Source organism: Mesoplodon mirus, assembly GCF_964341445.2.
Source record: "Mesoplodon mirus genome assembly, chromosome: 2".
In the NCBI taxonomy this organism is placed as follows: Eukaryota; Metazoa; Chordata; class Mammalia; order Artiodactyla; family Ziphiidae; genus Mesoplodon; species Mesoplodon mirus.
In genome coordinates, this window is record NC_138977.1 from 110,243,448 (window position 1) to 110,257,888 (window position 14,441).

General features: G+C 42.1%; 1 protein-coding gene across 1 annotated transcript in view; it reads left to right on the forward strand.

The window, feature by feature from the left end:
* The window catches only part of ANK3 (ankyrin 3), a 337,518-nt gene that overhangs the window by 285,102 nt on the left and 37,975 nt on the right, over positions 1 to 14,441 (forward strand). The window contains exons 36-39 of the mRNA XM_082643157.1: positions 271 to 297; positions 1,377 to 1,458; positions 5,697 to 13,487; positions 14,117 to 14,191. Coding sequence (XP_082499283.1) covers positions 271 to 297; positions 1,377 to 1,458; positions 5,697 to 13,487; positions 14,117 to 14,191 — 7,975 coding nt within the window. The remainder of the gene's footprint in view (positions 1 to 270; positions 298 to 1,376; positions 1,459 to 5,696; positions 13,488 to 14,116; positions 14,192 to 14,441) is intronic.

Genomic DNA, 14,441 nt, shown 5'->3' on the forward strand with positions numbered 1-14,441 from the left:
CTTATGGTTTGTACGATGGAGTCCTCTGTTTATTGCTTCTGCTTCTGCTGGTAGTTCATAGATTTTGTTTGTTTTCAAATAATGTCACACTTTAATTTGCCATGAATGTATAGCTTTGATATGTTTTGTTGGCTTCTTTTGGTTTGCTTTGCTTTCTACAGCAGCTTGCATTTTGTGCTCCCTACTCAGTCCTTTTCATATCCTGATATTCTTTTCCCTGCTGTCCATTATAATATTCCTTGTCTCTGCAATGCATCTTGGAACCAAAAGGAGACAGAGTCAGATCAAGAGGATGAGGTAATATGAACACTTCTGCTTTTACTCTTTTAGAGATAGAATAGAAATGGAATCTGTATAAAAGAAGCTGCAGAGGGCTGAAGTGTGGGAAATGTATTACATTTTTGCAGATCTTAGCTTAAATGAGGTAAAGGATACATATGTTTTCTTAAAGAATAATTTACTCTTCCACATGTACAGAAGAGTACTTTAGTACAATCAATAGAATTAAAATCCAGCTAATGACTTAAAAAGAGGAACTAAAGTTCTTTAAGCATTTTTTAAATGTGATAGATTGGCATGGATAAATATACATTTGTGCATACTTTCACCTAGTATCCACTGTTATAACTTTTAAATCAAAGATGATGGTAATATATGACATTTTACATGTTTTATGTACTATAAAATATGCGCTCAGTGGCTACTGACAAATATTTGATATTCTATTTAAAGAAATTTATCTTGGCCATTTTTTAAGAGTATAATTGTTCAATTAAGTTTTAAATAAATTTTTTCTTATAAGTTATCTCCTAGTATTTCTCCAAGTTATCAGATCACTGGATTTTTAAAACTCACACCTCAGTAATAATAAACAGAATCAGTAGCCTTAAGACTCAGTAACATTACTTCAGTAAAGCCATTAACCTCTTTTTAATCTCCTTGTCTACACTTTATGCCTATTAACATATAGAAACAACAGCAGTAATCGTAATAATAAACTTTGTGTGCCTTTTTTCCTTGAATGTACTCACAACAAGTGAGTGTACATCATGATATATGTGCTTTCAATACAAACAAATTTGGGAAAATTTACTGCTCAGCATCAGAAGTCTCTGTAATGCTTGTCTTTTATTTGTAGTTCCCTGTAGTCTGCTGTGTTGGTGCTCTTATATTTTGCGAAATGATGGTTATTTGGCTAAGAATTGGGGTGGGGTTGTAGAATCACAGTAGGAAATTAGCATTTCCCTGAGGAAAATCCGTAAGAAGAAAAATAAGGATAAACAAGATATCAACATGCCATTCTACAGAATGTTTCAAAATGATGAAAATGTCACATGGAAGTGGAACATAATCTTCCTCTTCTTTTTCTTTTCCAGACCGAGAAAATGGATAGACGACAGAGCTTTGCATCGTTGGCTTTACGTAAGCGCTACAGCTACTTGACTGAGCCTGGAATGAGTGAGTTTCCTAACACACTTACTAATCTATGTGGATTTTTATAAGAAGAGACATTTTTTCTATACTAACTGAATTTTGGGGTCATGTGAAAACCCAATGGCAGAAGAAAATTGCCTGCGGGAAAACTTTATCATGACATCTAAGTAATATATTGTGTATAGTTGGAGATGTGAGGTACAAACACCCCCAGGTCGTAGCTTTAAAAGTTTTTTTAAGCCAGTAGCTTTTTTTAAAAATTAGAAACATCTATCACTTGAATTTGAAAACCTTGATTTCACCTTGGTAGTTAACTGTGTTAGGAGATGATGTTGTACCAAGGTTGCTTTAAATCTGTGCTCAAAAGAGAAAATATTTACTTTCATACATGTGGGACGGTAAAAAGGATGATAAAGTAACTCTGGTCATCTCATTTTTCTTAATATAGGTAGGTCATTATATCTTAGTCCTGATTCCTTTTTGTCCCAGTGGGCAAGAATTATATTTTCCTACCTTCTTGAGGTAGCACTTGTTTACTGATTTGCTTCCTCCCTCCCTCCCTCTCTCTCTCTCCCCTTCCCTCTGCTCTTTATTAAATATCAGTTCTAAGGCTGGCCTTCACTACACAGGTTAAACCCTTTTCTTCTCTCAGTGATTGTTTTGGTCCATTGTTAACTGGCTTGCAAGTATCAAGGCATAGGTTCATTCAGTCATATTCGTTCGTTCTCTCTGTCTCCCTCCCCCTTCCCTATGTTTCCCTCATCCTTATGTTTATCACCTCTGGTGATCACTGCCTTCAAAATAACCCTCTCCACCAACAGGAACTAAGAGTGCTGAGAGCAGCACTGTGTTTGACTGATGTAGCATGGTGCCACTTGAACCATCAGAGGAGGATTTATACAAAAATTATTTTTAAATTAGTGAATCATTTCTAGCTGCTTCCCATTACTCACAGTTACTTGAATTCAGGGAGGATTGGAAATTTACCAGTAAGAACCACAACTCTGGTTTTTCCCATCTTTCCTGAATTCTTGTTTCTGTGGGCCAACATAGCATACTAAATGTGCAGCAGGAAACTACTCTACTACTTCGCTCAGGTGGTCTTAGCATAATCTTCTGCAGTCTAGCTCCTGGAGTACATACTAGGGAAGCTTTTATATTCAGACACAAAATGGGGAGCATAAGAGAAAGGAAACCCAACCACTCTCTTGAATGTTCTTCCAGATCTCTTTTTTTCCTCTAGCATAAATGTCTAAATCTTTCCAAAACCATAAGAGCTGAAATTAACTCTCATTATGCTACAAAGCAGGGAAGGTATGTGTGTATGTAACTAGATGGTTTTTCAATACAACTGAATCTCCTGGGTGGAAGTTTTCCTTGGGATACTCTTTTGCCCCAAAGCTAAGGCTCTCATGGTGTAGATGCTTGGGACTCCCAGGCAATAGCCTTAAGCTTTGGACAGTCTCCATGGCCCAGCTACTTGAGGTTGGGGTACCTCTGGGCAGGCAAGCTGCTATCCGATTTTGGTCCCTAAGGTATTTATTTGGGGAATATATGAGTTGTAAGGTCAGGTGTGTGTGCTGAGTCAATTGAATTTTTCCCACCTCTGAAAGGGTTGCTACTTCTTGGTTAGCTTCAGTTAAGGTAAATGTAGTTTGTCTTCCTTGACTTTTGATAGAAGGAAGAGGGTACTTTTCTCTCTGTTTTACAAGAGGGAGCATAATGGGGGACAGAAGAATGGGAAGAACTAAGAAAGGACTAAAAGAAAAACGAAGGAAATCTTATGGCCCCTGAATTGGTGTTAGAACTCCAAGTGAAGGCAGCTTTTCCTGCACTACCCTGTCCTTTCCAACGCCCCCCTCCAGAAAAAAGATGCTGCTGTAATTCAGTGCCTGACACCCAGAATTCCCTTTGTTATAAAGGGTATCACAAAATATGTATCATTAAAGCATGAAATATGTAACTAATCAGTAAATTGGTTGCTTTGTGCAAAGTATAAAACCCTAGATGTGGTTCAGAAGACTGCTCTGCTTGGTGAAGCCAGACTTCAGTGGTAAAGGAGAGATGCTTTGCCAGTTTCTGGTAGTTATAAAAATAAGTTCTCCTGAGCCATTAAACGGAGCCCAAATCACTGAATTGAAGGAATTCCCAAACCTTCCATTTGCAGTGTGGTGTTTCCAAAATTAAGCCAATATTGAGAATTGTGACTAGGAGGGGTAATGAATGGGTGAGTTTTTTCCTTAGTTCTTCCACTTTTCTTTAGAATAATATGTAAGCCTAGAAAAGGATATGTTCTGAATGTTTGAATTTAAATGTACACCAGGAATGAAAATCTTCACCCTTGTGGGAGTCGCTGTTAATCCAAGGACTGGATTGTAGCAATGGCACGAGCACAGCATGAAGAGCGTAAAGATGAAGCAGATTCTCATTTCCTCTTCGAGTTTCACTCTTATTCTGAACACCAGTGCTTTCTGGAAGCGAAACTGTACTCAACTTTGACATAGAACGTTAGCCCTTGGCAGGCATTCCGAACCTCTGTGACCAGCTCAGTTTGTTTCCTAGAACTGTAGAAGTAGAGAGGACTCAGTGTGTGCTTGCTCTCCCCCAGCGAGGGTGCTTACCTCATTCGTATGTTTCTTATCCCGTTGCCAGAAGAATGCTGGTACTAAATCCATCCTTCCTGGTGGTAGGTCTGCCTCATGGTTGCGCCAGTGTTCGGGGTATCCATGAGTCCCATGAATATTCTGGGAAGGCACCAGAATTGGTCCCTTTGCTATCGATAAAATATATACACGGATATATACTGTATCCTACTGTAGAGAGTTAAATACGGGGTGTTAAAAATATGACTGCTTTTAAGATTTCCCCCGTGATACCTTTTGAGAATTAGAAGTAAATGGATTATGAAAAATATCTGAGATAAACTATGTGCTTTTATCCATAATGAAGACAACACCAGACATGGATATATTTAGTTGCAGATGGATTTTTCATATGCAGTATTAAATATTTCCCTAAAAAAATCTCAAAAGGGGACTTCCCTGGTGGTCCTGTGGTTAAAAGACTCCACACTTCCACTTCAGGGGGCACGAGTTTGATCCCTGGTCAGGGAACTAAGATCCCACAAGTTGCGAGGGGCGGCCAAAAAAAAAAAAAAAAAATCTCAAAAGGTACCAAGACTTCGCATCTCATGGAAAAAGTGTACTCTTCTTTCTAAATACTCTTGTGAAAGTATTTTTAAAGTTTACACATTGTGCATAATATGGCATAAAAATTGTACTACTTCTTTGGCTCGTTTGCCACGATATATTGCGCATGAGAAAATGTTTTCAGTTGCTTTGCTTGCTTATGGTAACCATGAACCATATTTCTAGTTTTTTTCCCCTTTGTGTGTGCGTACACATGCATTCTAAAATCATTTCATGTTAACGTTTCTTTTTTCCTCACCAAAAGGAATATACTGCATGGAAAAGATAAATGCAAACATTCCTTTTCTTTGTTTTTTTTTCTTTTAAAATTCTGACTCAGAAAATTTCTTGCTCTTATTGGCTTTTTACGGGTGTGAAGCATAACCGAATTGTGCATGGAAGATACAAATTTAAAATCCAGTGGCTTCACAGTTTGCACATCAGTTGCCTGTCACTTAAAAGTTATTTTGGATTCTGCATGAAATAGGCTTGAGTGGTTTTCTAAAATAAGAGTTTTAGACATTTAACATATAGCTACGCACATTGATATGGTTCTAAGTAGGTGCAATCTGTATCACCAAGAGGTCCAAGGAGATGGAACATTAGAAATTACTAAAATGAGAGTTATATGGTTGCACAAAACAAACATGTACCTATACGGGCAAAACAGAACGGCTACTGATATTTCAAAACCAGCACATAAGAAAGTCAATAGGAAGTAAGGGAATAGTTTTTCCATTGTGGTTATTTTTCTCATCATTGTTTCCTTGTGTTTTTTGTGTTTTTTTCACCGTTGGCCTATTTGGTTGCAACGTGCTTTTTCTGTCTTTTCATTTCACACTGCTCTGTGTTTTACTTAGTTTTATTTTTAACTTTGGATTAGTTATGTCTGTAGCAATTTTTTTCCCTCTTAATTGTTCCTTTTGCCTCTTCCATTCTAAATCATGCAAACAATTGTACTTGCTTTTGTAATATTTCAAAGTTTACTGACCAATTTTTTTCTCTGGTCTCTCTGTTTCTCAACCATTTTTGTTGATTTTTGTGTTTGATTTCATTTTAAAATTTAAGAAACAGTTGAACGGAGCGCAGGACCAACGAGATCCCTCCCCACCACTTACTCATACAAGCCATTCTTTTCTGCAAGAGCATACCAGTCCTACACAGCAGCTCCGATGACAGTGCCCGGGCCGGCCACATCAGGCTTCACTTCCTTATCAAGTTCCTCCTCTAATACGCCATCAGCTTCTCCATTAAAATCAATATGGTCTGTTTCGACTCCTTCTCCAATCAAATCCACGTTAGGCGCATCAACTACATCTTCGGTTAAATCCATTAGTGATGTGGCATCTCCAATTAGATCCTTTCGGACAATTTCTTCGCCAATAAAAACAGTGGTGTCACAGTCTCCATACAATATCCAAGTTTCCTCTGGTACCCTGGTTAGAGCTCCCACAGTCACGGAGGCCTCGCCTTTAAAGGGGCTGGCATCCAATTCTACGTTTTCCTCTCGAACCTCCCCAGTGACTACAGCAGGATCTCTTTTGGAGAGGTCATCCATTACCATGACACCCCCTGCTTCCCCCAAATCAAACATTAATATGTATTCCTCGAGTCTGCCATTTAAGTCAATTATCACATCCACAGCACCGCTAATATCTTCACCTTTAATGTCAGTGGTGTCTCCAGCTAAATCAACAGCTGATGTCATTTCATCAGCTAAAGTTACGATGGCCTCTTCTCTCTCATCACCCGTGAAACAGATGCCTGGACATGCAGAGGTAGCATTAGTCAACGGATCTATTTCCCCTCTGAAATATCCATCATCTTCAACTTTAATTAACGGATGCAAAGCCACTGCCACATTACAGGAAAAAATTGCTACAGCTACAAACTCTGTGAGCTCTGTGGTTAATGGAGCCGCTGACGCAGTTGAGAAAGTGTTCCCGACCACCACAGCAATGCCGTTTTCCCCACTCAGGTCATATGTTTCTCCAGCACCATCAGCTTTTCAGTCTCTAAGAACTCCTTCTGCAAGTGCACTCTATACATCCCTCGGGTCGTCAATATCTGCAACTACCTCATCTGTAACTTCATCAATAATAACAGTGCCAGTATACTCTGTAGTCAATGTTTTGCCAGAACCAGCATTAAAGAAACTTCCAGACTCTAATTCACTTACAAAATCAGCAGCAGCCTTGCTGTCGCCCATTAAAACATTGACTACGGAGACACTTTCTCAGCCCCATTTCAATCGAACTTCATCTCCAGTTAAGTCATCTTTGTTCCTTGCACCATCTGCCCTTAAGCTGTCTACACCACCTTCTCTATCTTCCAGTCAGGAGATACTAAAAGACGTGGCTGAAATGAAGGAGGACCTAATGCGGATGACTGCAATACTCCAAACAGATGTGCCTGAGGAGAAGCCATTCCAACCTGAACTCCCCAAAGAAGGGAGAATCGACGATGAAGAACCTTTCAAAATTGTCGAGAAAGTGAAGGAAGACTTAGTGAAAGTTAGTGAAATCCTTAAAAAGGATGTCTGTGTGGATAAGGGACCACCCAAATCACCAAAGAGTGACAAAGGACATTCTCCCGAAGACGACTGGATAGAATTCAGTTCAGAAGAAATAAGAGAGGCAAGACAACAGGCTGCTGCGAGCCATTCTCCATCTCCGCCAGAGAGAGTGCAAGTCAAGGCAAAGGCTGCCTCCGAAAAGGATTATAACTTGACCCAAGTGATTGATTACCTAACAAATGATATCGGGAGTAGTTCACTGACAAACTTAAAGTACAAGTTTGAGGATGCCAAGAAGGATGGTGAAGAGAGACAGAAACGAATTTTAAAACCAGCAATTGCACTGCAGGAACACAAACTCAAAATGCCTCCAGCCTCCATGAGGTCTTCCACCTCCGAGAAAGAGTTATGTAAGATGGCCGATTCCTTTTTTGGAACAGATACTATTTTAGAGTCTCCAGATGACTTTTCTCAACATGACCAAGATAAAAGTCCCTTGTCTGACAGTGGCTTTGAAACAAGAAGTGAGAAAACACCTTCGGCCCCACAAAGCGCTGAAAGCACTGGACCCAAACCACTTTTTCATGAAGTCCCCATCCCTCCGGTCATTACAGAAACGAGAACTGAAGTGGTTCATGTTATCAGAAGCTATGAGCCCTCAGCTGGAGAGGCTCCCCCGTCCCAACCAGAGGAGCCCGTGTCACCCAAACCGTCACCTCCTTTTATGGAACTGGAACCGGAAAAGCCTACCACTTCTAGTATTAAAGAAAAAGTCAAAGCGTTTCAAATGAAAACCAGTAGCGAGGAAGACGACCACAGTCACGTTCTGGGCAAAGGCATGCGTGTTAAAGAAGAGACTCATATAACCACAACCACCAGAATGGTTTATCATTCTCCACCAGGCAATGAAGGCACCTCTGAGAGAATTGAAGAAACCATGTCAGTCCACGACATCATGAAGGCCTTTCAGTCCGGGCGAGACCCTTCCAAAGAGCTGGCAGGTCTGTTTGAACATAAGTCGGCAGTGTCCCCAGACGTTCACAAGTCTGCTGCTGAAACCTCAGCCCAGCACGCAGAGAAGGACAACCAAATGAAACCCAAACTGGAGCGTATAATAGAAGTCCACATCGAAAAAGGTAACCAAGCTGAGCCCACTGAAGTCATTATTAGAGAAACCAAAAAGCATCCAGAAAAGGAAATGTATGTATATCAGAAAGACTTATCCCGGGGAGATATTAACCTAAAAGATTTTCTGCCAGAAAAACACGATGCTTTTCCTTGTTCAGAGGAACAGGGTCAGCAAGAAGAAGAAGAACTCACTGCTGAAGAGTCGTTGCCGTCTTACCTGGAGTCTTCCAGAGTAAACACTCCCGTGTCCCAAGAAGAAGATAGTCGCCCTAGTTCTGCTCAGCTCATATCTGATGACTCTTACAAAACACTGAAGCTCTGGAGTCAGCACTCAATAGAATACCATGACGATGAGTTGTCAGAACTAAGAGGGGAATCTTACAGGTTTGCTGAGAAAATGCTTCTGTCAGAAAAGCTAGATGTGTCTCATTCTGATACCGAGGAATCAGTTACAGACCATGCGGGACCCCCTAGCTCAGAGTTACAGGGGTCTGATAAGCGGGCCAGAGAAAAAGTAGTCACTGCCCCCAAAAAAGAAATTCTCTCCAAAATCTATAAAGATGTGTCTGAAAATGGTGTAGGTAAAGTGTCTAAGGATGAGCATTTTGATAAAGTGACAGTGTTGCAGTATTCTGGCGATGTTAGTAGTCCAAAACATGCCATGTGGATGCGCTTTACTGAGGACAGATTAGACAGAGGTAGAGAGAAGTTGATATACGAAGATAGGGTGGACAGGACCGTGAAGGAAGCTGAAGAAAAACTGACTGAAGTGTCACAGTTTTTTCGTGACAGAACCGAAAAGCTCAATGATGAACTGCAGTCCCCAGAGAAAAAGCCACACCCTAGGAATGGCAAAGAATACTCATCTCAGAGCTCTACCAGTAGCAGCCCTGAGAAAGCACTGCTGACAGAACTGCTGGCAAACGGTGACGAGTGGGTCAAGGCGAGGCAGCGTGGCTGCGACAGACAAGGCTTCCCCAGAGCCGATGAGAAGGACGCAGTCAGTCTGCCCAGCAGCCCAGAGGTGGTTCCTTCCCAACAGACTGAGGATAGCAAGTCCACAGAGGAAGCCAAAGGAAGTCGTTCACAGAGCAAAGAATCAGAAGGGCCCCAGTCTGGGTTTCAGCTCAAACAATCTAAACTCAGTTCCATTAGATTAAAATTTGAACAAGGTGCGCAGGCCAAAAGGACGGACGTTTCTCAAGAAGACAGAAAGCCAGATGGCCAATCCAAAATCCCAGTTAAAAAAATCCAGGAGAGCAAGCTACCTGTCTACCAAGTGTTCGCTAGAGAGAAACAGCAGAAGGCCATAGACCCTTTGGATGAAAGTGTCCCTGTGCAAAAAGATCTTACGGTATTCAAAGCTAAAGATGAGCATGCCCAGAGCAATGAAATGGTTATAAATGATTTTGGCTCTGATGACGTGAAAAAACAGAGAACTGAAATGTCAAGTAAAGCAATGCCTGACTATTTTTCTGAGCAACAGGCTAAAGACTTGGCATGCCACGTAACCACAGAATTAGCCACCAAGGGACCATGGGACAAAAAGATCTTTAGAACGTGGGAAAGTTCTGGAGCCACTAACAATAAGTCGCAGAAAGAGAAACTTTCGCATGTACTTGTTCATGATGTAAGAGAGAATCATGTTGGTCACCCTGAGAGTAAAACTGTTGATCAGAGGGATGAATTTTTGTCTGTGACTGAGAGAGAACATAAATTGTTGACAAATGGCTCTCTCTCAGAAATTAAGGAAATGACTGTAAAATCTCCCTCCAAAAAAGTCTTATACAGGGAATACGGTGTTAAAGACGGGGAACATCCAGGTGGATCTCCTGACCAACCTTCCAGGAGAAGTGAGAGCTCGGCAGTGTCGCACATCCCAGTCAGGGCTGCGGAGGAAAGGAGGGTGCCGTCTTCGGACATTCCCGATGGCTTTTGCAAGCAGTCGACATTTCCAAAACATGAACTATCTCAAAAGTTATCCCGATCAAGTATGAGTAAAGAGACAGTTGAGACACAGCACTTTAATTCCATAGAAGATGAAAAAGTTACCTATTCAGAAATCAGCAAAGTTTCCAAACGTCAGAGTTACGTAGGCTTATGCCCGCCTCTCGATGAAACCGAGCTCTCCCCGACCAAGTCTCCTGATTCTCTAGAGTTTAGCCCAGGAAAGGAATCGCCCTCTAGTGATGTATTCGACCACAGTCCCATTGATGGATTGGAAAAAGTTGCACCACTGGCCCAGACGGAGGGAGGGAAAGAGATAAAAACTTTACCTGTTTATGTCAGTTTTGTCCAGGTGGGGAAGCAGTATGAAAAGGAGATACAACAAGGAGGTGTAAAAAAAATCATAAGTCAGGAATGTAAGACGGTACAAGAGACCAGGGGGACCTTTTATACAACTAGACAGCAAAAGCCACCCTCTTCTCCCCAGGCTAGTCCAGAAGATGATACTCTAGAGCAAGTGTCCTTTCTAGACAGCTCTGGGAAAAGCCCTTTAACCCCAGAGACGCCCAGTTCAGAGGAAGTGAGTTATGAATTTACATCTAAGACACCAGACTCACTTATAGCTTATATACCAGGCAAACCCAGCCCAATTCCCGAGGTTTCGGAGGAATCTGAGGAGGAGGAACAGGCCCAGTCAGCCTCCTTAAAGCAGACTGCAGTGGAGGAGACGGCAGCCGTCGAGCACCAAACGCCTAACCATGTGAGCACAGACTCTAACCAAAGACTCAGAACTAACAGAGTTGCCTACATTGAATTTCCCCCTCCTCCACCGCTGGATGCAGACCAGATGGAGTCCGATAAGAAACATCCGTATCTCCCTGAAAGAGAGGTTGACATGATTGAAGTCAGTCTGCAAGACGAGCATGACAAGTACCGGCTGGCGGAACCGGTCATCAGGGTGCAGCCACCTTCCCCAGTTCCTCCTGGGGCGGACATCAGTGACTCCAGCGATGACGAATCCCTTTATCAACCAGTCCCGGTCAAAAAGTACACCTTCAAGTTAAAGGAGGTCGACGACGAACAAAAAGAAGGGACAAAATCCAAAGCCTCTGCTGAAAAGGCTTCCACCCAGAAAGAATCAGAAATGAATGGATCTGGAAAAGATACTGAATTTGGCCTTGGCCTTGATTCACCTCAGAATGAAACGGCCCAGAATGGGAACAATGACCAGTCCATCACAGAGTGTTCCATTGCCACCACGGCAGAGTTTTCTCACGACACAGATGCCACAGAGATCGACTCTCTGGACGGCTACGACCTGCAAGACGAAGATGACGGCTTGACAGAGAGTGATTCTAAATTCCCAGGTCAAACCCTAGAGCTGAAGAAAGATGTCTGGAACACGGAGGGCATTCTGAAGCCAGCTGATCGCTCCTTTAGCCAAAGCAAGTTGGAAGTTATCGAGGAGGAGGAGGGAAGGGTGGGGCCAGATGAAGAGAAGCCACCTTCTAAAAGCTCTTCATCTGAAAAGACTCCCGCCAAGACTGATCAGAAGTCGGGGGCCCAGTTTTTCACACTAGAAGGCAGACATCCGGACAGATCAGTGTTTCCTGATACTTATTTCAGTTACAAAGTAGATGAAGAATTTGCCACTCCTTTTAAGACAGTAGCTACCAAAGGTCTAGATTTTGACCCCTGGTCTAATAACCGAGGGGATGATGACGTTTATGACAGTAAATCACGGGAAGATGAAACTAAGCCATTCGGTCTGGCTGTGGAAGACCGCTCTCCAGCCACCACCCCTGATACAACGCCAGCCCGAACGCCAACTGACGAAAGTACCCCTACTAGTGAGCCTAACCCCTTCCCATTTCATGAAGGAAAAATGTTTGAGATGACTCGCAGTGGTGCAATTGACATGAGCAAGAGGGATTTTGTTGAAGAGAGGCTCCAATTTTTCCAGATTGGTGAGCATACTTCTGAAGGGAAGTCAGGGGACCCGGGGGAAGGGGATAAAAGTACAGTCACTGCCATCCCACAGCCACAGGCAGGGGACACCACTGTAGAAACCAATCTAGAGGGAAATGTAGAGGCATCTACAGTGGAACCTAACCCCAGCATCCCGACCAGCGGAGAGTGTCAGGAAGGCACATCCAGTAGTGGCTCCCAGGAGAAAGCAGCAGCGGCCACTAACACCTCTAAACTTGACCCCAAGTTGCGCACGCCTATAAAAATGGGAATTTCTGCATCCACCATGACCTTGAAGAAAGAAGGCCCTGGAGAAGTGACAGATAAGATAGAAGCTGTGATGACCAGTGGTCAGGGATTAGAGAATGAACCTGTAACAGTGATTTCAAATACAGCCGATAGCCACATGGGCGTTAGGCCCCAAGAAAAACATGATTTTCAAAAAGATAACTTTAATAACAACAACAATTTGGATTCTTCCACTATACAGACAGATAACATTACAAGTCATGTAGTTCTGACAGAACATTCTGCACCCACTTGTACCACAGAGAAAGCTAATCCAGTGAAAAGCTCATCAGGAAAAAAGACAGGGGTACTGCAAGGACACTGTGTGAGAGAGAAACAGAAAGTTCTTGGAGAGCAGCAAAAGACAAAGGAATCGCTAGGGATTAGGCGAAAATCCAAACTTCCCATAAAGGCCACTTCACCAAAAGATCTCTTCCCACCAGACCATAGGCCAGACATTCATGTGAGTAAAATGAAGCAGGTTAGTCAATCTGAGAAAACCAAAACCCTCACTGCTTCTTCACGTGTAGATGTAAAGTCCAGAATTCCAGTGAAGAATACACACAGGGAAAACACAGGTTCAGTTAGAAAACCGTGTGCTACACAAAAGCAGGGGCAGCCAGACAAAGGCAAGGCCAAACAGCTTCCATCCAAGTTGCCAGTAAAGGTAAGATCCACCTGTGTCACCACCGTCACCACCACCACCACCACTACCACAGTTAAAGTTAGGAAAAGTCAGCTTAAGGAAGTATGTAAACACTCCATTGAATATTTTAAGGGAATTAGTGGTGAGACCTTAAAGCTTGTGGACCGCCTCTCTGAAGAAGACAAAAAGATGCAGTCCGAGTTGTCCGATGAGGAAGACAGTACCTCAAGAAACACGTCGTTGTCCGAGACTTCCCGGGGTGGCCAGCCTTCGGTTACAACGAAGTCTGCTAGAGATAAGAAAACAGAGGCAGCACCTTTAAAATCAAAGAGTGAAAAGGCCGGCAGTGAGAAATGGAGCAGTAGGAGGACTGGTGAGAATGAAGGCAGTCAGGTCTCTCGAGCACTCTTTGCTCACATCCTGGAGAACGAGCATAGTTTGTAAACACTTTCCAACTCGTAGACCCTAGTGCATGAACTGTTGTGATTGCCTGTGGAGTGACTTAACCGTAGTTTCTCATTCTGTCATTGTCATCTGTATGTGCTGTCTATATACTCTTCTTTCTTCCTTTTAACCCAACGACACTGTAGACAGCTAGGGAAGCATGCTGAAGATATCGGTGTCATTCAAGATGAGCAACTTTTTTTTTTTTTTCAGTGTGCTAATGGATATGATTCTGTCAAAGTAAAAGCACAGATGTTGAAATGCCATCGTGGTGTTTTCACCAACACGACACTTCTGTAACTATTGTAAAGTAGCTAGCTTGTCAGCATGTTGAATTCCATTACATTGAGCATCCATGTAGTCTGACATTTGGCCTGATGCAGGTGAAAATCAAGTGAGTCATGTGAAAAGAGAAGTGTTCATGTAGGTGATTAGGACACATTTAAGTGTACAGTGTTAGCAGTAGTCTCTCTGTAAAATCTGAATACTGCTAAAAGCAATTTTCCAGTGTCGTGTCTTTCTTGATGATTATTTTAATTAAGAAATTGTAAATCGTAGGTCCACAGAGTCCATGTGAACGGACAGATATCAGGATGGCAATAGTAGCCGATCACCTGGGACTTAGTTGGACAGGTAAGTGTGTATACACCTGAACAAAACAAATAGTTTCTTAATTTGTCTTTTTCACAAGCAGTTTATTATTTTTTTAAAAAAAGCAATGAGTAAAAAACATGTTTATCACTCGTAATTCTATCTACCCAGAGTTAATAATAGATAATACCCCGTATACTGTGTTTTTCAAAGCTTTTCTATGCATATACCCTAAAGAATAGAAATTTAAATCTTATTTTACCTTAAATTTAAGCACTTTCTTCACAATGCC